This window comes from Schistocerca piceifrons, chromosome 6 (assembly GCF_021461385.2).
Source record: "Schistocerca piceifrons isolate TAMUIC-IGC-003096 chromosome 6, iqSchPice1.1, whole genome shotgun sequence".
In the NCBI taxonomy this organism is placed as follows: domain Eukaryota; kingdom Metazoa; phylum Arthropoda; class Insecta; order Orthoptera; family Acrididae; genus Schistocerca; species Schistocerca piceifrons.
In genome coordinates, this window is record NC_060143.1 from 332,363,948 (window position 1) to 332,388,995 (window position 25,048).

At 41.5% G+C, this 25,048-nt stretch overlaps 1 protein-coding gene across 1 annotated transcript in view; it reads left to right on the top strand.

Moving 5' to 3' along the window:
• LOC124803297 (actin cytoskeleton-regulatory complex protein PAN1-like) overlaps nt 1–25,048 on the top strand; it is a 290,298-nt gene that overhangs the window by 14,256 nt on the left and 250,994 nt on the right. The window contains exon 2 of the mRNA XM_047264479.1: nt 16,069–16,390. Within this exon, the coding sequence (XP_047120435.1) occupies nt 16,069–16,390 (322 nt within the window). The remainder of the gene's footprint in view (nt 1–16,068; nt 16,391–25,048) is intronic.

Genomic DNA, 25,048 nt, shown 5'->3' on the forward strand with positions numbered 1-25,048 from the left:
AACTAAATCACCGTCTCTGCTTGAAACACAGGCACCATTTTAATGGCTACTCATAGTGCCGCCGCGTACTGGAACTTTATGAAACTATAGGGGCTGAAGCGGAAGTATTTCACGATGTCCCACAATTCCGCATTTTTTTAACCGGAATTGCCCGAGAAAAAGTGTTTAATTACTTATTAACTGTCCTCTTAATTTCAGAGTGATGGTTTTCAATTTAAACTCCATCGCTCCAATTCTGGGTGGTATCTGTTAAATACACAGCTGCAGTATTATTATGAGTCGGTGTACGTCTGTTGAAAAGCCTTTTATTGAGATAACGACTGTCATAGTGATGCAGCTGACATGTGTATCTCAGACGCTGTAGCAGATCTGCATATGTTGTTTTCATATGTGAAACTTGTCTACTTCCTTTTGACCATCTTCGTAGTCATTCTCCGTTACCAACGAAACTCTTGCTAAATATCAATGCAACCGTAGTTGGCTTGGCAGTTGGGGATTTCGGCGTCAGCAGAGCAGACTCCTGTCAAATATTGCTAAGATGATCTTTAATCGTTTAAGGGGGGTGGGACGTCAAACGGGCCGACTTGGAGCAGGAGAGTCACCACAGGACATTTTATTTTCTACTGTCTATACTTTTACAAATAAATTCATAAAACTTTGTCAGCATGACCAGGAAGGATTCAGGTTTCACACTCATAGCAGTGGAAGTGCACAAACATAATAAAATAAATTTTTTTTAGATATGAAATTTCATCATTTTTTCACTTACTGTTGGCTGCATTTGTTGCTATAGGTACATTTTTCTTCACAAGTAAGAGGGATTCTTTGATGAATTTTGCACAGCATACAAACCATACTTCAGGTGTATGAAACTCTAAAATTTTCCAAATCTATTAAAACTATGGTGAAAATTGAGATAATTAACCACAAAATTTGATTTTTTTCTAAACATAAAGTGTAAAACGTAACAGCTCATTCATTTTTTTCATAAATTAAATAGATTCTAGAGTTTCAGACACCTGTAGGTATGGTTTGTATGCTGTGCAAAATTCATCGAACAGTCTCTCTTACTTATGAAGGAATGTGTACCTATAGCAACAAATGCAGCCAATAGTAAGTGAAAAATGATGAAATTTCACATGTAAAAAATTATTTTGTTATGTTTTTGAACTTCCGCTGCTACTAGTGTGAATCCTGAATCCTTCTTGGTCATGATGACAAAGTTTTATGAATTTACTTGTGAAAGTATAGACAGTGGAAATTAAAATGTCCTGTGGTGCCTCTCCTGCTTCAAGTCGGCCCGTTTGACGTCCTACCCCCCCCCCCCCCCACCCCTTAAGAATTCTGAAGTTTGAGACCACACGCACATTTACCAGCAATAGTTTTTTTTTCACTATTAGCAGCTCGAATTTGGTACAGATACACAATATAAACACTCCCAGTTCTCTATCGCATTTTCAACCAGCGAGGTGTAACAAGACACTGGTCTGAACTCGCATTCTGGAGGACGGAAGATCAGATCCCCGTCCGGCTATCGAGAATTGGATTTTCCGTGGTTTCCCTAACTCACACCCCGTAAATGCGGGAATGGTTTCTTTGAAAGGGCACGACCGAATTTCCTTCGCCATTCCAACCTTGTACTCCGTCTCCAAGGACGTTGTCTTAGTACGCCGAACCCCATTTTACCTTGCCTCCCCCGTTACTAACTATATTATACATAAACGCCTTATGTAGCAATAAAAAGCTTCAGTTTGTCACCTGTTTACGTTTTTATCTTCCGTGAGTCGTGCACTGGCAGCTGAATTGTTGCACCTGCCACGGAGTGCAGTTCTGAGTTCGAGCCCCGGAACACACATTTTCACTTGTCTCTAAATTGACAGTCGTTTTGTTTGTGGCGGTTCGTGGGACACCTATGACTCGCCCTAGTCGTGATGTGCCTCAAGAGCCATTTCACCCTTTGCAATACCACGTCGAAAACTGTAATGCGCTCTGCTTTTTAACAGTCTTCTTAACCTAACCGGAATCTGGCGAACACACTCGCTGTGGACAGCAGTTTCTATGTGGAGACTGCACAAACAGTTATCACGATTTTTAACAGTTTTTGAAGGTGACTGCCAACAGCTGCTAAGTCTTTTTTCTGAAATACATGACACGCAGCTAGTTGTCTCTATGTCCATTATCATCACTACCTTTTTCGGTTAATAATAATACAGTATAAAAAGTTGATGTATTTTTTACGTATCGTGTCATGTCGTATCAATATGGTAACGTTGATAATCAAACTCCATCACAACTGCTGTACATAAAAAAACCAGGTGTCCTTACTCAGGTGCTGGTGTGCAAGAAGTGAGCTAATGGTCCGTTTTAGGACTCGCATTCGGGAGGATGACCCGCGTCCGGCTATCCTGATTTAGGTTTTCCGTGATCTCCCTAAATCGCTTCAGATAAATGTCCGGATGGTTCCTTTAAAAGGGCACGACCACCTTCCTTCCCCATGCTTTCCTAACACGATGAGATCGATGACTTCGCCGTTCGGTCCCCTCCCCCAAATCAACCAATGATCCGTTATAACTGTGCTTTCATATCGGATACACCACTTTTTGAGTGAGTGTACTTGTTTTTTATGTGCAGCAGTTCTGAAGGGGTTCTGTTATCAACGTTGCCATATTTATACGTCATGATATGATAGTTAAATAATATATTAACTTTTTACCAGTGGTGATAATAAAGGACATACAGACAGTTGTCTGCCAAGTTGTCATGAGGTTTTGGCGATTATCGTTCATATTGTCTGAAATAAATACGCAGGAACAATGCGAATGGATGAATAGGAATGAAATCAGTGAACATTCAGTGACATGTAATGATATTGGTTCAAACCGTTGAGATGTACTTCATAGTATAATGAATCCGTTGTGACGAATGAAAATTTGTGCCACACCAGGACTCGAACCCGGATTTCCCACTTATCACTAATAGTCGTTTTTTTGTTGATTTTTACCGGTCTCCTTCCTGCCGCACCCTTCCCATGCGTCCACGAATATTGGCGTCCTCGGCATGGCTTCAGACGCCATTAAACAAAATTTCTCTTCTTCAGAAAAATTAATTCTTTTCTGGTTGATTTGCAGACTGAGAAATAGCAGTGAACATACATATTTGCATTCTTCATAAAAATGCAATTGCTTTGTAGTAAATTGAACAGTTTCTTCTTCAGTTAAATAAATTGAAATACAATATTCTTTTTAAAGTAATAGGATCTTCATAACAAGTATTTTTTTCGCTATTGATCTTCAAAAGATAAAATAAATAATAAAATATACTTGATTCTCCATTAAATTATCATATTCCACAGAGAAGAAATAAATAAAAAATATATATGAACTTTTTCTTCTTTTGAAGTCCTTAATATATGTCACTGAATTGACGTGAATTACATAAGTGTCTAATCACTTGCATAAAGTAAATTAAAAGAGAGCTGAAACCAAATTTAAAATATGCAGCGCACAAGTTCGTTGACTTTGGTAACATTCTTTACACTGAAGTAGTTAGTACGTGGACTTCGTCGTCTTTCAGCAGCTATAGTGGCAGAATATCGTCCTCCTTCCAATAGAATTTTTTCGCATTCAGAGGAAAAAGTTGATGACTGAAGTTTCACGAGAAGATACGCCGCAACGAGGAAGGCCTTTGGTTTCATGATGTCCACACTCTCTCCCCTATTTCGCAGTAATACAAAACGAGCTGCCCTTCTCTGAACTTTTTCGATGTCCTCCGTCAGTCCCATCTGATGCAGATTCCGCACCTCACAGCAGTACTCCAGAAGAGGACAGACAAGAGTGGGGTAAGCAGTCTTTGTAGTAGACTTGCTGCATTTTCTAAGTGTTCTGCCAATAATTCACATTCTTCGGTTTGTTTACCCCACAACATTATTTGTATGATCGTCCCAATTTAAGTTATTCGTAATTGTAATCCCTAAGTATTTAGTTGAGTTCAAAGCCTTTATCGCTGTGTGATTTATCGTCTAACCAAATTTAGCGAATTTCGTGTAGTACTTATGTGGCTGACTTTACATTTTTCGCTATTTAGAGTCAACAGCCACTTTTAGCACCATACGGGTATCTTGTCTAAATCATTTTGTAATTGATTTTTGTCATGTGGTGACATTACAAGACGGTAAATGACAGCATAATGCGCAAACAATCCAAGAGGGCTGCTCAGATTGTCCCCTATGTCATTTATGTTCCTTGGGGAACACTTTACGTTCATGACTACGAACTGTGATATTTCTGACAGGGACTCACGAATCCAGACGCATAACTGGGACAATATTCCATAGGCCCGCAATTTGATTTGAAGACGCTTGTGAGGACCTGTATCACAGCCTTCTGGAAATCTAGAAACATGGAATAAATTTAAGAGCCCCTGTCGATAGCACTCATTTTTTCTTGTGGATAAGGAACTAGTTGTTTTTCGCAAGAACGATGTTTTCTGAGTTCATGCTATTTGTCAATATATCTTTTTTTCGATGTAATTGATAATGTTCAAATACATTATCTGTTCCAAAATCCTACTACAAATCGACGGCAGTGATATGGATCTGCGGTTCAACGGATCACTGCTATTGCGTTTCTTGATTATTGGTGTGACCTGTGCGACTTCCCCGTCTTCGTGTACGGATCTTTCGTCGAGCGAGCTGTTGTATGTGTGTGTTAAGTATGGAGCTATTGCATTAGCATACTCCGAAAGGAACCTAATTAGTATACAGTCTGGATCAGAACAATTGTTTTTATTAAGTGATTTAAGATGTTTCGCAACACGTAGGATATATAGTAAGTTACTCATGTAGGCAGCTGTTCTTGATTCGAATTCTGGAATAAAATGGTTCAAATGGCTCTGAGCACTATGGGACTTAACATCTATGGTCATCAGTCCCCTAGAACTTAGAACTACTTAAACCTAACTAACAACACCCAGTCATCACGAGGCAGAGAAAATCCCTGACCCCGCCGGGAATTCTGGAATATTTACTTCTTCTTCTTTGGTGAAAGAATTTTGGAAAACAATATTTAGTAACTCTATTTTAATGGCACCTTTATCGGCAATATTACCATTGACATTGAGAAGTTAAGGTATTGATTGTGTCTTGCCGCTGGTGTTTATAAACGACCAGAAACTCGGATTTTCTGCCAGATTTCGAGACAGAGCTTCGTTGTGGAATATTCGTTATTGTTTTATTGCCAGCTCTATTCCTTCCAAACTCGCTACGGGAAAATATGCAATTTAAAAAAGCAGAATTTGTTCGGGAATCGAACACGGGTTCTCCGCTTCCCAGGCAAATGCCTTGGTCGCTACGTCAAGAGCGCTTTTGTTCACCAGCACGTACCGTATGGTTGTGTAAGGTATAAAGTGGCATGTGGTACAGTTCAATCACGTTCATCGAAACACTATAATAGAACATGGAGAGGGAGACCAACAATTGACATTAGGTAAATTTCGCCAATGTTAAGTAAGCTTTTGAAACAAAACATGTAAATGGAAAGCATATGCCTTCAGTCACAAATCGTGGTCTTTGTTAACAAAGAACTATGCGTCTGGAGCCCAGATCATCTTCAAGTACTTAACATACCATTTCCTCACCATTTGCACATGGCAGAGCAGATTCGTCTATTTCCTTCACAGGTTGTAATGATGGTATACTAGTTTCCTTTCATATTATCAACATTTCGAATAATTAAGAACTTAACAAAAAAAAATAAGATTCCAAAACGTTAATATGCGAAATAAAATTCAGTGTAATGTGTTAAGTTCGTATTTTCACAACGTAAATCATCCATAAGTCTGTACAACATATTGGGAGCTGACACGTACAAATAATGACAAAATAATATGTTAAGCATTTGAGAATGGGTCTTTAGGGCTGGAAATGCAACGTGCTTTGTACAAAAATCAAAATTTATGTCTGAAGACGGATTTATTTGCCTTTTGTGTTTCATGGATGTAAATGAGTCATAGCTTCAGTTATGCAGCTACTGCAACAAGTTAGTTCTAATTGGTAGAAGAGACCGAACTCTGCGCTGATTAAGGACCTCTGACACTATGTGACGAACAGCTCAGCGTCCAGGTGTGTTTATGCCCGATGAGGGGCATTGTTCGCCACGAATCTAATCACACTGGGTTACGGACAACGCCCACATTACATTAACCTCTTCCCTTCGACACAGCGCCTTTGTGAACAGGGAATGCAAACCAACCTTCGCTTTGAGATACAATCTGTGATCATTACCGATTTCAAGACTGTTTATCCCACAGACTTTTGCAGTCTGTCCCCCATATTTCACGCAATTTCCTTTGTGTCTCATGAATAAAGTTCTAAAATAAAAAATGAACATCGCACAAGAATTCCCTTGCCTTAGAAAAACGCACTAATTGATGAAAACTGAAAAAAAAAACAGCTTAGAAATCATCTGAAGAATGTGAGGCTGAACACGAATGGCGACTTCAACACAAGTATCACACTTTTCATAACTAGGATTCATAGTCATGTAAAATTTTTTGAAAGAAATCATGTTTATTTCCACTATTGCGATTTCGACCTTAGACTATTATCAAGTGGATCTGAAATACAAAATGTTTAGAAAATATTTTACACAAATCGGCCGTTTTCACAATTTGAAAAATGCAGCTATGTAACCATGTTTACTTGTATGATTTGGCCTTAAGCCATGTCAATTGCTGTTATATGCATTCGTAACGCTGCTAAGTAGTGCGAGTACACATGTCCATATATCGTAAAACAGCACAGTCTGTAAATACATATGTTTGTTCCACCATCACTAGTAACTTTTGCACTAAACCACAGCAGCAAACGATTGTTTACAGGCTACTGGTAGCCGTTTTGGCGCGCAAACGGATTACAGATATTATTCTTGTTCTGAGTACAGCGCCATTGCAGTGCAGCTACTGTACTAGCAAGCATGGAGTTATGCACTCGTTTTACAATTATGGAACATACTATAATTTTTTACACAACCTACTCTTAATGTTAAAAGGGTATAGGAACAGGATATAATTTATTTCGTTGTAGGTTTTTAAAAAAACATCGTAGTTAAACGTGAAGATTTTACATTGTTTTACATAACTGTAGGTATTATTTTGTACATAGTATAATTTTGTATGTTGCCTACTCTTAATGTTAAATTAGTATAGGTTGTTTATTTCGTCTTAGGTTTTAATACAGCACAGTTAAAATCGCAAAGGTCCTCACATTGCCCCACATAACCTCAGGCACTTTCTTGATCAGCAGCACGCTCCCACACAACCACCTTCGTTTAATTAAAACACAGTTCTAGTGACACTCTGCCAACTTTACACATATTTTAAGCAGACAGGTTGATCATCGACATATAGGTATAAAATCAGGTAAATATAAGATGTAGTATTAAAGGCACTCGTCGTTACATAACTAAATTAGTACACAAGTAGTGTACATTGTCGTTTTGACGAGATTTCGTCGTTTTATGAAAATCGTAATATGATATTTTTTTATTACGTTAGCCTAAGCGGTGTACATTGGCTATGTTCATCTATAGAAGTGTTTTTTGCATTCATAACTGGGTGCATAAAATTGGGAACTTAGTGCCATATGTCTATGTCTACAGATATCAATAGTGTTTGATGACTACGTACATTCTAAATACTGCTTTTTTACCTGAGTTGCTATTTGTGGGTACATCGTAAGATCGAGTAAAAATTATCTGCGTATCGTTTATTTCTCAAGTCGGTTTTGTTATTTAAATGGTTATCAGGATCATTTTTGTAGTGATTGTGTATTTCCTTGTCTTCAAGGACGCTCATGACTCTTCCTTTGGGTACAGCGTGTAATACTAAATGGTTCAAATGGCTCTGAGCACTATGGGACTTAACATCGGAGGTCATCAGACCCTTAGAACTTAGAACTACTTAAACCTAACTAACCGAAGGACATCACACACAGCCATGACCGAGGCAGGATTCGAACCTGCGACCGTAGCAGTCGCGCGGTTCCGGACTGAAGCGCCAGCCGCTCCGCCACCGCGGCCGGCAGCGTGTAATACTGTCAGGGCTGAATCTACGTAACTAACAGTGTGTTTATTTTCACTTAAGTGTTCGCTAAACGTAGAGGTGCTATTTTCGGTTTGTCTAACGTGTTCTTTAAATCTATCTGTAAATGTTCTCCCTGTTTGGACGATGCAGCATTTCTCGCAAGTCTCACATTCTATTTTATAAACCTCAGATTTTGTAAATTGGTTAGTTTTACTGCAGTTGTGTATTAGTCTGTTAGCTAGGGTGTTATTGATGGCTCAAATGGCTCTGAGCACTATGGGACTTAACATCTGTGGTCATCAGTCCCCTAGAACTTAGAACTACTTAAACCTAACTAACCTATGGACATCACACAACACCCAGTCATCACGAGGCAGAGAAAATTCCTGACCCCGCCGGGAATCGAACCCGGGCGCGGGAAGCGAGAACGCTACCGCACGACCACGAGCTGCGGACGGTGTTATTGATGTGGAAACTGGTTGTAACAGGGGTTTTCGCAAAGGCCTGCGCAATTTTTTGTGATACTGTGCCTATGTATGGTAAAGTAGAGTACTTATTCTTTTTGCGCGAATTGTACTCTCTTTCTGTCGTAATTTCGATATTTAGGCCTGTATTTCCTCTTTTAACTTTATGTTCATATAGATCCTTAACTATTTTTGCTTGCACGCAAGCGACCCGCCAAGTATGAACCGCAATCGGTTGGTCGTGTCTGAGGCCTTCCCCTTTAGAGTGTCCCTCGTCTCCTTTTCCTATCAGTCCGTTACGTTTTCTAAGAAGCCGTTACGCCTCAACTAGAGACCATTAATTCCATATGAAAATAATCTACCAAAGACTGATAAATTTTCTTCATGGCCACATTTCTATAAGTCGCGCGGTATTAGCCGAGCGGTCTATGGCACTGCAGTTATGGACTGTGCGGCTGGTCCCGGCGGAGGTTCGAGTCCTCCCTCGGGCATGGGTGTGTGTGTTTGTCCTTATGATAATTTAGATTTAGTAGTGTGTAAGCTTAGGGACTGATGACCTTAGCAGTTAAGTCCCATACGATTTCTCACACATTTGAACATTTTTGAACATTTCTATCCCCAGCAACCTGTGTCTTCAACTTTCTTAGCGTTCATCATTCATTGCCATACAACAGTAAAGTCCAAAGAAAAGTTTTAGGAACCGCTTTTTCTTCGCTGTTTTTATTTTTAATTACATTTATTCACTGTCTCTCTTCGTGGTCATTATTTGTGCGAGAGGTCATCTTTTCGTAGTTTCTCGGTGTATCTAGTATCTGTAATAATAACACTTGGTTGTTAGAACAGTTTTGCTCATTGATTCCCAAAGTTACTAATATTATGCTAACCTGTGGTTACCCTTTACTAAAGTTTTTTGCAACAATCATAACATTTGTCTTCCTATGGTTAACTTTTTGGTCTCGTACTTACTATTTATGAGCGTGCCGTTCACCTGTTTGAGAATCTTAAGCAGCATGCTTTGTTGCTGTGTTTTCAAGGATCCCCTCTAATTGTTGGTTCTGGTTGGTTGCTTATGTCGGCACTGTTTATGTGGCGTAATCGACACCAAAATTCAATTAATTTTTCCGTCGCCTTTCTCGTCTTCGACATTTTGCAGCCACAGAGAGCTAAATACGTAACCTGTTAGTCTACATTTCCTAATGACCTCCAGTGACAACAAAAATTAGAATTCCAGTATTTCATAAAATTACTCACCGAATTTAAAAATTTAAAAAGCTGTCATAATCTGTTGTTTAAGAGGTATGATCTTAGGTTAAAGATTTATCGCAATAACTATTAAAGTCAGAAACTGTGTATAGTCTTGAGGCAGCATAGCTCGCGGCGCGCTCATTGCTCAGATAACATTCATCCAATATTTGAGAATGAGAGCATTTAGCGACTTCCAACAAACTTTACACATAATTTCAAGCCCTTTTCGAAACATTTTTTCGTTGAAACCCTACCCCTCTCCCCCACCCCCCTTCCCGGCCCACAAGTTAATGAAAGGAAAAAAAAAGCTTATTGCTTTCTACATTTTCGCTGTCCTGCAATAAAACTTCTGCACCAGGCATGACGTTTGAGTTATTTTCACTACTAATTCTACACTGGTGTCCAAAATTAAAGCAACAAACAATTCTCCGTCCTGTGGCTAATTCACGATATAATCGTACGAACTGCCATCAGATGTCCTTACAATCCTGTTCTGTACGGAAGATGGCATTCTAGTCAACGAACAACCACGCCAACATTGATGTCAGGGCACCTATCAAACGGTGTAGTGTTTGCTGGGTAGTCCCGTATCCGCAGTCGCTGTGTACCCAGTCTCAGACGGTGCAGTATGGTTCAAATGGCTCTGAGCACTATGGGACTTAACATCTGAGGTCATCAGTCCCCTAGAACTTAGAACTACTTAAACCTAACTAACCTAAGGACATCACATACATCCATGCCCGAAGCAGGATTCGAACCTGCGACCGTAGCGGTCGCGCGGTCCCAGACTGAAGCGCCTAGAACGGTGCAGTATGGTACAGAGAACATGCGTAGCAGCCTGTCTGCGGTGGAGGGCCATAGGACGAATGGAAGCAGACAGTCGCAAACTGATGTGGTCATTGTTTCTCGGATGTGATGACAGTTTATAGAAAGTATTGGTTAAAAACAGTCTTGGTTGGAATTTCAGTTTTTTTATTTTTTTTATTTTTCAACGACACGTTTCGCCTTATTTAGGCATCTTCAGGTTATCTAAATAGAAAACAGAACAAATACATCAATTTCAGAATCGCGATCGCGTTGTGCAGACTTGGATAATCTATAACATTTATAAACAGATCACCTATTGAAAATATAAACAGATCACCTACAGAAAGAGCAAATACCTTAATTTGGTATTTCTTAAGAATCCTTTAGTCAGTGTAGCCAAAGGGCACCGTCGAATATATCAGGCCAACATCGCCTTCGTTAAACTCAGTAAAAACCAGAAACGCCTTATGCTGATCTTGGTGCCTCTCGCGTCCATCTAGAAAAGGTAATGATTTTACTATTTTATATTTCTAGTTTTTACTGAGTTTAATGAAGGCGATGTTGGTCACATATATTCGACGATGCCCTTTGGCCACACTGACTAAAGGATTTCTATACCAGATTAAGGTATTTGCTCTTTCAGTAGGTGATCTGTTTATATTTTCAATAGGTGGTCTGTGTATACATGCTTATAGGTTATCCAAGTCTGCACAACGCGATCGCGATTCTTAAATAGACGTATGTGTTCCGTTTTCTGTTTAGATAACCTGAAGATGCCTAAATAAGGCGAAACGCGTCGTTGAAAAATAAAAAATAAAAAATAAAAAATAAAACTAAAATTGCAACCAAGACTGTTTTTAACCAATATTGTTAAGTACTGGTTTGCTGTTATGCCACATATGTACTGGAAGAATTTCTATAGTTTATAGAAACTGAGATTGTATCCTGAAGACCAGGCTGGGCCGACCATGTGTGAGTTCAGAAGAGTGGGTCGGCCGCGGTGGCCGAGCGGTTCTAGGCGCTTCAATCCGGAACCACGCGGCTGCTGCGGTCGCAGGTTCGAACCCTGCCTCGGGCATGGATGTGTGTGACGTCCTTAGGTTAGTTAAGTTTAAGTAGTTCTAAGTCTAGGGAACTGATGACCTCAGATGTTAAGCTCCATAGTGCTTACATCCATTTGAACCATTTTCAGAAGAGAGGACCGTTATTTGGATGTGAGACCACGACCGTACCGCCTTGGTGCTGCACGACGACTGGTATGTGAGCTCACAGCATCCACTGCTCGAGGTAAACGGTGTGCAGAAGGCTCCGGCTGAGTGACCTTTATTGTCGCAGACCTGCTGTATGAGTACCTATGACAGGCCTTCACACAAGGGAACTTCTAGAGTGGAGTCGTCAACATGCGACCTGGAAGTCGAACAGTGAGCCAATGTTCTTTTCGCAGATGAGTCCCGATTTGGTCTGGAGAGTGATTCCCGATGGATTTGGATCTGGAGGGAACGTGGAACACGGCTCCGGGACCAAACATTGTGAGGATGATCCCTAATGGTGTTGGTAGGGATTATGTTGACACAGGTACACCTCTTCATGAAATCGTACGGTTGAATCGGCAAGGTATGTTTGATGTTTTCTTGGAAACGGCAGGTATTGCACGCATTGAGTGGCCTGCTCGCTCTCCAAATTTGAATCCCTTAGAGCATGTCTAGGACGCACTAGGGAGACGGGTTGCATCACTTCAGCATCCACTAACCACTCTCCAAGATTTGCGAGCAGCTCTGTGAGAAGAGTGGGCGTTATTGTCTCAACATGAGATTCATCATTCAGAACATGCCTCGTCGTTATTAGGCCGGTATTGCCGTCAGAGATGGTCACACCCCATAGTGATCACATTAAACAGTTGTCGGAATGAGTGTGCAGATCTGTTAGCTTGAAAAAAGCATTTTTGTCTACCATTATGCGTGTTGCAGTTGTTTACGCTCTGCACTCTTTACATTGTTTGTAGTTTACTGTCACGTGTTTGTATTGCTTTGTGTGCAAAATTTCCGTTTGTTACTTTAATTTTGGACAACAGAGTATTTACACCACATTTTGGAGACAGTGTCTAAATACGTCACTGAATGTACCTGCAAAACTGTATCGTTATATGACGCATATTTCAGTAGACGTAACGTAATAAGCATTGAGATGCGTGAGAAGGTTGTTGTTGTGGTCTTCAGTCCTGAGACTGGTTTGATGCAGCTCCCCATGCTACCCTATCCTGTACAAGCTTCTTCATCTCCCAGTACTTACTGCAACCCACATCCTTCTGAATCTGCTTGTTGTATTCATCTCTTGGTCTCCCTCTACGATTTTTACTCTCCACGCTGCCCTCCAGAGCTAAATTTGTGATCCCTTGATGCCTCAGAACATGTCCTACCAACCGATCCCTTCTTCGTGTCAAGTTGTGCCACAAACTCCTCGTCTCCCCAATTCTATTCAATACCTCCTCATTAGTTATGTGATCTATCCATCTAATCTTCAGCATTCTTCTGTAGCACCACATTTCGAAAGCTTCTATTCTCTTCTTGTCCAAACTATTTATCGTCCATGTTTCACTTCCGTACAAATATTTTCAGAGACGACTTCCTGACCCTTAAATCTATACTCGATGTTAACAAATTTCTCTTCTTCAGACACCCTTTCCTTGCCATTGCCAGTCTACATTTTATATCCTCTCTACTTCAACCATCATCAGTTATTTTGCTTCCCAAATAGCAAAACTCCTTTACTACTTTAAGTGTCTCATTTCCCAATCTAATTCCCTCAGCATCCCCTGACTTAATTCGACTACATTCCATTATCCTCGTTTTGCTTTTGTTGTTGATCATCTTTATCCTTCTTTCAAGACCCTGTCCATTCCGTTCAACTGCTCTTCCAAGTCTTTTGCTGCTCTGAGAAGGTAGTTTTTCTTAGAACGGTACACAGAATATCCAGACTACAGGGTCCAGTCGCAAAAATGTGACCACCTCCTATGTTCAATGTCTATGTGCAATAACCACTCTCAGTGGTAAGTGGCAGCAGTAGTAGGGGAGGATGTATAAAGCGTGTCAGTTGGAGGGGGGGGGGAAGGATGCAGGAAACAGTGCAGTCTTTCTTGTAATGCGGAAACGGAGCAAGTTATCTGACGTCCAAAAGATCATGATCATTGGCTTTCGAGCCAAGGGTGGAAGCATTTCCGAAACTCCTAATTTGTAAACTGTTCGCGTGCCCCCGTGGCTATGAGTGAATAAACGTGCAACTGTTGAGACCCAGATGAATCAAGGGGCTACCAACAGTGTCTCGGCAACGACTGTTCTTCGGACGTTGGTGCATTTGGGCCTCCGCAGAAGGCGCCTGGTTCATGCACCCTTAGTGACTGCTATTCATCGGCAACGTAGGGTGGAATTTGCACGCCATTACCACAAGAGGGCGTCCACTGAGCGGTGGCCTTTTCAGATGAACCGCGTTTTTTGCCCCACCTGGCAGATGGCCGTTGGCGCGTACGGCCCTGCAACACACATCGGAAGTATCTAGGCCGGAGGAGGGAGCATTTGATTGAGGAATGTTTTTTTGGCATTCCCTGAGTGATTTCGTCATTGTGGAAGGCACAATTGATCAACAGAACTACTTACTATCCTTGCGGAGCATATCGACCTCTACGTGCAGTTTGTTTTTCCTCGACACAATGGCGTGTACTAGCAAGAGAACGCAACGTGTCACACAGCTGACAGTGTGCCTGGGCTGAAGAGCCTGGCCATTAAACTCTCCAGATTAAAAGCCAATCGAGAATCTGTGGGACCACCTCGATCGGGCAGCTCGCGCCATGGATCCTCAACCGATAAACCTAGCGCATCTGGCCACGACCCGAAAGTCGGGATGGCTACACTTCCCCGCCGGTACGTTCGAGAACTCTCCTCGTGCTCGCCCGCGCTCTAAAAGGTGGCTATTTAGGCTTTTGACAGGCGTCGTATTAATATGACTGGACCATGTTTACTCATCCAGTGAATAATCCGAACCTAATAAAACGTGCGCCCCTGGTAGCTGAGTGGTCAGCGCGACGGAATGACATACCTGCCGGCCCGGGTTCGATTCCCTGCTGGATCGGAGATTTTCTCCGCACAGGGACTGGGTGTTGTGTTGTCCTTATCATCATCATTTCACCCCCATTGACACGCTAGTCGCCGAAGTGACGTCAACTCGAAAGACTTGCACCAGGCGAACGGTCTACCCGACGCGAGGCCCTAGCCACACGGCATTTATTATTTACCTAATAAAACTAACATAATTGTTTTTTCTCTATCATAAAGGTTTTACATGCTTATCGTCAAATGTTTGAACACGTTTACTCATTAGTAAAGTAATCAGATGTCTGACTCTGTGTTATACGTGGCAATTCGATTCTGTAACACTTATGGTGCTGGTCTCGTAAGTAGTTGCCATTACTTGTGGACTGGCTAAAATATATTGTTTTTTTTTTAGTTATAGTTGTAATTTAAAAACTATGTAGGTTTATTAGACTTTATACTTTAAATGCACATATTTTGATATTGCAGGTGTTAAATCTTGAATACGCAGATGAAACAGTTATTACCCTAGAAAAAAATTGAAAACTAGTACTAGTACTCAAATATGTGAACAACCACGTGATCTTTCTGATTATATTTCATTTACAGCCAATTTACGTGTAAAGAAATCCACAAAAACAAGATCAAAGCAAAATTTTGTGGACTCCTATGCTCGCATTTATTTCCAAATATACCTGAAGGAGAATCCTTCTTGACGACACAGTCTGTGAAAATAATGCGAGAATTGTATGCAGCAAATCATCTTCAAAAAAGTCAATAATTATTGCTATTTTTAGATGACGTGTAATCTGAATCGTCATTGAAAGCTTCGTTTCCTTCATCTGTAGAATCGTCAGAGGCTTTGTAAATCATTTTCTCGAAACGTTTCTCCTATTCATTACATATTCTGAACACAAAATGAAATAAAAGCACACAAAACAGAGAGAAGTCGAACGTCTCATAATGCGTACGCAGCATGAGACAATAACGAAGGTTTCAAAACCAATGGATTACTCAGATAGTACCGCAACTGTCATCTACGAAGCCTGCAGACCTCACAGATGATTCCGGGAGGCGTATCAATACGTTAGCAACCGCGGAAAATGATCGTAAATGGCGCGACGTAATATTTTGTCAGCCGCACATTCCCGTCTTGCCGTAACATTAAGCAGCCGCACGCTAAGTTTTAAAGAATCACGGGGATGGGAAGTTTACTAGTAGGGCTTTAAACGAAATCATTCGCGCAGATTGTAACAGAATACTTAAGGATCGATTTTTTTTAAGTCGTTGAATTATGGACGAATAATCGACAAAGCGGATGGTCAGGAGCTTGGCGTGTCTCGGTGCAGTAGAGCTGGCCAGCAGTGGACAGTGTGTGTGTCGTGTTGCAGGAGCGTGATGCTGCAGTCGTCGCTGCAGGGCCTGCCGCCGCTGCCGCGCAGCCTGTCGGCGGCCTCCACCCCCACGGCCGCCCCCAGCGCGGCCCCTGCGCCCGCCCCCGCCGCCCCCGGCCGCCAGCTGCCCGCGGTGCCGCGGCAGGCGCGCCTCCAGGCTCCGCCCCCGCCGCCGCTCAGCCTGCCCGGCCGCGCGCCGCCCCCCGCCCCCGCACCCTCTCTGCCCCCGGCGCAACCGCCTCCGCCGCCCCCAACACACCGCAAGACGCCGCCCGTCACTGGCCTGGACGCACAGCTGGCCATACTGCGCAACGAAATGGTGAGTTGTGCCGCTGCAACGTGTCGCCATTGGTGATTTATCTCGTCATCTTCCTGTATTTTAACCTTACTAAAACACCTATAAGCAAGTAAATAAATAAAAATTAATGGCGAGCCAGAGCATAAAAGTCCTCAGAGGGAACGAAAGGGTAGGGGGGCGTATGCATCTCTTCATGAAATCTGGGGATGTAGACTTTTTATTGCTTACCAAATTCTCACTTATTTCTAGCAATTATTGCCTGCGATTCTACTAAACTGCAGATTTTATTTTTGTTGGTTTCATGCAAAGCCCCTTTAACCAGATGCAATTATGTCACATAATGAGATTAAATGGTTATTGATGGTTGAGTGGTTATCTAGGGAGTGATTTGCAAACAGAAACTGGGGGACGTTAACCATGGTGAAACTCTGTAGTTTAGTGTAAGTTTCGTGTGTCAAAAAAATTTTCTGGGTCGCCACTTAATTTAATTAAAAATGGGAAAATCTGGTATAAGAACTGAATTAATCACATAATTTGTAAGTATAACTAACGTGTTAATATTTATAAAAAGATCCAAGTGAATATCTGGAGTGAGCGTATGGAAACAATTTAAGTACAAACGTTAAATTAAGTAATTCAAAGCAAGCAGGAGCGTAAGCTTCAACAAAAAGAATAAGATAATCAAAGTCTTCAGATATAAGGCCTGCCTCTTGTGCTTCAGAAACGCCATGTGGAATGTAATACAAAAATCTTACAAAAGGGAACGGGCTTATCTGAGAAACAGTCATCACTGTTTAACATAGTTTATTAAAATAAAACATCATATTAAAAATAAACAAAGTAATTCTAAAGTATTATCTTCCATTCCCTGTCACAAATTTATTAATTCACATATATTATTGTATTGAATGCTGTGGCACAGAGTAGTTATCAATGAAAAGGAAATCTTCGGCGCGCATGGGAAAAGTTCACACAAACATACACGATTCACACACAAGAATAGAGATAAAAACAATTTTGCCCATCACAGTAAGTCAGAGGGTCAGAGGTTCATCGCTATCGCTGTGATTGAATTATTGTGAATAATAACACTGCGTAACACTATCCGACAAAGAATTTTATCTGCATCATCTTGCACATCAAACTAAGGTAGGCTGGCGTGAAATACCCGCAAATGCCGTAACTATTCATGAACAAAGCAAAAGTATTAAGACTCGTTGAAACTTCCAGAGCACAAATGTAAATCGTATAGACACAAATAGCAGTAAAGAATCACGCGGAATTAAGAATAAAACTTATTCAAAACGTTACTGAAAATAAACACGGTGAAATTACCACCACGTGGTATGAAAAAAGCTATACAGTCTTAAAACTGAAATGAAAAATAGAAAAAATAAAGCGCATGCAAACGAGCGAAGTTCACACATACATTCCAATTAAAAGAGAAGTCAGACAAACGAATTTTAAACCTGTGCTGGAGTGACGAACTTCCTACACCACTTGTTCTGCTTATACAAAGCAAGGACCGGAAAAACTTACTACACACAGAAAAACATGCTCTGAAAAATGTAAGAATTCGACTACCGAAATTAAAACTGAACTGGTAGATCGGACGTGTACATCAATTGGAATAGTTACACTTTAATAAACTCACCAGTGCAAAGTCGTTCGTAATAGTACCGTCTTAACTCGCCAAAGGTCCAATCCCGAGTGCCGAGAGCACACACTCCGTGCAACGAACTTCCCCCAGGTAGCCGGAAGAGACCAGAGGGGTCCTTTCCGCCACCAACTTAACTACTGTCGAATGACTACCGAAAGGATACAAATCTCTTTTCCTTGACTGAGAAAGCTACTTTGGCTACACTGCTGCTGCCATAGCAGACAACCCGATGCTGTACTGCAACCATATATAAGACAAATTCAACATGCACACTCACCCACTCACTCATACAGATGATAAAGAGAGAAAGGAAATTTGGGAGCACAAAATGTAGGTAATGTACGTGCTTCCTGGAAAAATTAATACGTCAATGCAATTGTGTACCACTGAATGGGGGAGAAACACGAAGTACAAAACTACCTTACAGATAATTGAGCGTGACAGTGCGAAATACAAGTTAAATAGTATGAAAGGTATGTAACAGAGACGTTTCAAGATAAACAGGAAATTTATATGTCTTCATTATAAAATATAAAACATAGTGTATTGCAAAAAATGGTTCAAATGGCTCTGAGCCCTATGAGACTTAACATCTTAGGTCATCAGCCCCCTAGAACGTAGAACTACTTAAACCTAACTAACCTAATGACATGACACACATCCATGCCCGAGGCAGGATTCAAACCTGCGACCGCAGCAGTCCCGCGGTTCCGGACTGCAACGCCTAGAACCGCACGGCCACCGCGGCCGGCAGTGTATTGCATAAAACCATATTATATGAAGATAAGAAAACAGTTATACGAAATAACTGGTAAAATAGCTATAATCAGACTGCGCCAGAACAATAAAGGACACAATTTTGTAAATATAAAATCTAATTTTTATACAGGGTGTTAGGGGCATAAGCGCAGATCTTGTGATGGTTACTACCTTAGTATGTACCCCCTTTAGCGTGTTAGTAGTTTTTTCCCTGCGTCTGACAGTCTTTATGCAAACAAGTGACATGACATAATCTACTATCTGATGATTTCTGCACGCTCGTAATTGCACTTCTACGTGGACTAGCCCGTCAGTATAGATAACCGTTTTGTTTCCACGAGTCTGATTTACTGCCCAGGGGAAAAAAGCATTAGTGGCTTGCTCTTGCCACATATTCAACCTAAAAATTCTGCTCCTAATAGCTATAATTATTATGCTGCAAATGAAGTAAATACTGGTATAATGTTGTTCAATACACTGACCTCAGTCTCCAATAAAATATCTGTCCTTCCTATATACAGGGTTTAGGTTTATGAGTATTCAAAGACTCCCAGCAATTTGTCTTACTCAGCCTTACGTATAAGATTATGACATTCTTAGGAAAATTAAAGAATATGCAACGATCCAACAAGTTGGAAAGGACCTCTAGAAAGCGCGGATAGAAGCAAAAAAGCAGTGGGAATAAAATATAAGAAAAGCTACTCGATTTTTAAAATTTCCCTCAACAAAAACGAATAAAAGTGCAAATAAATTTGGCAATTTACCTAAGACTCACATTAAGAGAAAAATAATTCTTAATGTTTAGAATGTTGCACCATGTAATTGTTCTTAGATGATTGTGATTATCACATTCTATCAGTAAGCGTAGGCATCACAAGCTACCTAATATGCTCCAGAACGGTGCGCATAAAATCGAGATTTTCCCGGGCCTCATTCCTCAGATTCTATTGGTGATAGAAAGGTCGGGTCAAGCGCTATGGATAGTCCTTGGGGTAGGGACCGTTTGTGTATCCGACAGAAATATCATCTTCCTTTAACTATCCTGCAGTTGATGGTCAAAGTTCACACACTTCCTTCAGCTTAGGCAAATGGACCAAATCAGATGGTTCTTTTTGTATTAGATGTGATTTACGGTGCATCGTAATGGATTATGGAGGCACCATTTAGTTCATGGGCGGTTCCTGAGAACACCCGAAAAACATGGTTTTTGTTACCAAAACCGAGCCGCAGATATCAAAGACGGTTATGCACAGCCAGTGGCTTACATCTTGACGATATATTCCCAAGATCCAGATCTCGAACAACCTTGAAAGTTTTTTTATATCATTATTCGTTTCCAGGATACAGAGGTTCAAAGTTGCCCTACTTGTACACGTAAAACACTAATGTAAAATCCAGTGTGGAGCGGAAGCGTAGTTTATAAAGTGATATAGCACGGAGAAATAAGCTGTTAAGTGTCTGTTATCAGCAGGAAGGTTCTGGGAACCACATGTCGTTGTTGTTGTGCTGAAAGCACATGCATAATTTTTGTGCAAACAAAATCCAGTCTGAGATGTAAAATTATAGAGTTTTGTGTTACTTCTATTTCGCATAAGTAAACTATCAAAATTTTACATAAAATTCTTTTTATATGAAGTAGTGCAAAGGAGGAGATCAGCGGGGAAATGTTCCTATCACATAACAACAAAAGGCAACAACGCTCCTGCCTTATTGTACCTCCCTCAGCACCTTTAAAAAATTTCCCAAAAATTTTGGCATGCGAACATATTCAAATTATCATTGGGAGAAAAGGTGTTTGTGCACATAAGCGTGTAATTGCTTTTCACTACAGAATCTATTGTAGGCAGCTCTTTAAACAGTTGGGTGTACTGCAACAGACAGTAGATCTGCACTCTTTCGATGGTCGTTGTCAGCAACGAATCATAGCTAGGAAACAAAAGTAACCTTCATAAATAATATAGTAGAACGAGAAATGATGTACAATGTCCATCACTCATCCTTAGTTTGGGACAGAAAGGAATGGGATTTGCAGCAACACAGTGTGCCCCCTTTGCGTACATGAAAAGTTCCCAGTAAGGTTTAGAAGTTAAGTACTCTGTCCAGGCTTCCTGTAATTATAATAGCAAATGGCGGCTGTGGTCCTATATGCGCACATGGAATAAGTCGTTGCAAGCCGTGAGCGTGAGAGCGGTCGCGAGCAGCGGCGCCGTGGCTTTGTCGCCTTATCGCGGCCGGCATTCTACTTTCCTCTTTATCACCGGCGGAGAGAATTATGCGCAGACCCGCGGAAGGAAACCGCTCCTGACGAAACGACCGGCGGTTGCGACACGTAGAGCTGCGCGGCGCGAAATTCCACCCGCGTTCTCTGTTCTCCTGGCCCTTGCAGTCCCCTAATACCAGCAGCAAGCAGCAGGCGATGGAAGATCTCAGACCTTGCGTGATGATGTACCCCCTTCCCTTTTCCAGATATCATTTATGTGGCCGCTAGGAACCCCCCTACCCCACCAAAATTCTTTAAAGAGTCGAACTCGCATACATAAACAGCTTAAAATGTGTGATTACTTTACAAGTGCGATAACGTCTTAAATATACTGAAGCGCCAAAGAAACTCGAATAGGCATATTCAAATACAGAGATATGTAAACACGCAGAATACGGCCCTGCAGTCGGCAACTCCTATATAGGATAACAATAGTCTGGCGCAGTATATAGACAGGTTACTGCTACTAAAATGGCAGGTTATCAAGATTTAAGTGACTTTGAACGTGGTGTCACAGCGATGGGACACAGCATCCCCGAGGCAGCGATGAAGTGGGAATTTTCCCGTCCGACCATTTCACGAGTGTACCGTGAATATTAGGAATCCAGTAAAACAAATCTCCGGCATCGCTGCCGCCAGAAAAAAATCCTGCAAGAACGGGACCAACAACGACTGAATAGAGTCGTTGAACGTGACAGAAGTGCAGCACTTCCGCAAATTGGTGCAGATTTCAATGCTGGGCCACCAACAAGTGTCAGCGTGCGAACCATTCAACGAAACATCATCGATATGGGCTTTCGGAGCCGAAGGCCCACTCGTGTACCCCTGATGACTGCACGACACGAAGTTTTACGCCTCGCATTGGCCGGTCAACACTGATATTGGACTGTTGATGACTAGAAACATGTTGCCTGGTCGGACGAGTTTCGTTTCAAATTGTATCAAACGGATGAAAGTGTACTGGTATGGAGACGATCTCATGAATCCATGGACCTTCCATATCAGCAGGGGACTCTTCAAGCTGGCTGAGACTGTGTAATGATGTGGTACGTGTGCAGTTGGAGTGGTATAGGACCACGCCTACATGCGACTCTGACAGGCGACACGTACGTGAGCATCCAATCTGATCACCTCGATACATTCATGTAAACTGTGCATTCCGACGGACTTGCACAATTACAGCAGGACAATGCAACACCCCACACTTCCAGAATTGTTACAGGGTGGCTCCAGGAACACTCTTGTGAGTTTAAACACTTCCGCTGGCCACCAAACCCCCAAGACAAGAACATTGTTGAGCACGTTTGGGATGCCTTGCAACGTGCTTTTCAGCAGAAGAAACCTCCCCCCCCCCCCCCCCCCCCGGTACTCTTACGGTTTTATAGACAGCCATGCAGGATTCATGGTATCAATTCCTTTCAACACTTCTTCAGACATTAGTCGAGTCCATTCCATGTCTGCGTGGTCGCGGGAGTCCTACACGATATTAGATAGGTGTACCAGTTTCTTTGGCTCTTCCGCGTATTTGACATTATACGAGATCTGTTCAAAAAATTCTGGAACATTCATAATTTCGCGCCAATGGTCTGTTGAAGTGAAAAGCGGTTGGCATTCCTGCACATACCTTTGTTTAGTGTGTAATTGCCGGAAGTTTCATTGTTTAAGATCTGTTAGTTACTCAAAAAATGGCTCTGAGCACTATGGGACTCAACTCCTGAGGTCATCAGTCCCCTAGAACTTAGAACTACTTAAACCTAACTAACCTAACGACATCACACACATCCATGCCCGAGGCAGGATTCGAACCCGCGACCGTAGCGGTCTCGCGGTTCCAAACTGCAGCGCCCAGAACCGCGCGGCCACTTCGGCCGGCTCTGTTAGTTACTGTTCAGTGCTGTATTGAGTAGAACGTTGTGTCGAACAGTTTGCGATTTTCTAGATGGCAGAGTTAGAGGGACAAGGCGTCTGCATTAAATTTTGCGTGAAACAAGAAACCTTTTCAGATACACCAAGGAAGCCTGCAGTGATGAGTGCTTAAGCTGTACTCGGTGTTACAGATGGTTCACACGGTTTAAAAATGACGAGACGGAAGTTGAAGATAACTCTTGTTCAGGACACCCTTAGACGTCTACCGACGACGGAATTGTGCGTGGCAATCGAAGACCGATAGACTGCAGGAGAATGTGCCGTAACTTTTGCCGTCCCACTGCTCATTAGTCAAGACCAGAAAGACCTTCGCCTCGCAATCTGTGAAGAGCTTTTGGATATCGCAAATGGGCCACGCAAACTGACTCATGAGAACCAATAGATGAACTGTCTATATACACATCGAAGTTTGTACGGAACGCTCAGAGCGCCAATCCTACTAGCACCTGCCCGGCTTTTTTTTTTATCCTGTAAACATTTCTATAATCGATACTGACAACTGTTTACATTTTTCTGAAAAGCTATTTTTTCCTAAACTATGTGTCGTACTCTGCTGTAATTAGGTATCTTCAGTGGTGTATATGGATACTGTCTGCAAAATGGACAGCGAATCGAGTTGGTAATAAAGAAATTAAAACGTCGTGCTTGTTGCAGAAGTTTGACCACAAGAATAACGAAGATTTAGCAAACAATAATCTGTTTTCCTTATGTTAATGATTAACGAAAACTACCTCGGCTGTATTTTTTTACATATGTATTGTGTGACGACTGGTTTCGTTTCTTTGAACATCTTCAAGTTGCCGAGTTGTGCTGAAGTTTTTGCAGTTTACTGTACGCAATATGCCGTACCGGCTCGCCATACTTCCGCCAAGCGGTCGGCAGATCGGCAGATCAGAGTTCTTGGATGTTGCCTTTAACATTACATACGAAAACCAGATTATCTGCGTCTTAACTTCAGCACAATTCGGTAACCTGAAGATGTTCAAAGAAAGGAAGGCCTCCAGTAACGCAGTAAATGTGTAAAAGAATAGCTGAGGTGGTTTTCATTAAACGCTGTCATAGTCATCTGTCGGCTCAACATGATAAAGATTATTGTTTTTTTTTATTTTCTGGGGTTGTAAACGAGAAAAAGTGTAGAAAAGGTGTTTCGAAAACAGAATGACCACGAGAAAAATTGCAAGCTTTCAACCAGTTTCCCACATGGGAGAAAGCTGCTTGGCCTACAAATAATAAATTAGACGCTGGTCTGACACCCTTTGAAGACGCCTTGTAAAGAAAGGCGAAAAGCGTCTGGGTGCATAAAGTAAAACAAAAAGTAACTGTGCAGCATGCAAAAGGCGTTCCTCATACAATCTACTGCAATTTATATACAGGTGCTGCGAAAGTGGCCTCCAGAAATAAAAAAAACTTACAGACTGTGTAATTTGTGCGTCGTGGATTAACACTGCCTCAAAACCAGTACACAGCTTCTAACTGCTGTACTTGGCTACTTCTGTGATACCTTTGATCTACACCCTTGATAAAAACTATGTACTTCATTTCAATGAACAAACACATCGTTCGAACTAAATAAACCTAGAAAATACAATTTTTTCTCTGTCACTTAATACAATGTAATATGGCGTAAATTTTAGCCTCTTCAAAGTATCCATCTTTTGCCCTCAGAACAGCTGTACAAACTCTTTGACATTTTGGAGTTAAGATTTTATAGTTTTTTCCAGATATTGCATTCGAACACTTCTGCAAATTGTTGTCTAGATCTTCAACATTAGGCAGCCTCAGTTTTCTGACCACCCTGTCAATGTTACCGTGTAAGAGTACAATAAGATTTATGTCAGGTGCCTGACTTGACCAGATCATATTCTTCAGTTCCCCATATTTCTCTTTTTTACTGACATACCCTCTGCACAATTCAGAAGCATGTTTGGGATCATTGTCCTGCTGCAAATCAAACACTCGACCAACATGTCTCTTGCCAGATGCAGTTGCATTGTTGATCGGTATCCTGTGATGTCCTTCCTTCTTTAATGCTCAATAATTCCCGCTATATCATCGACTTTTATCAGTCGCAAAG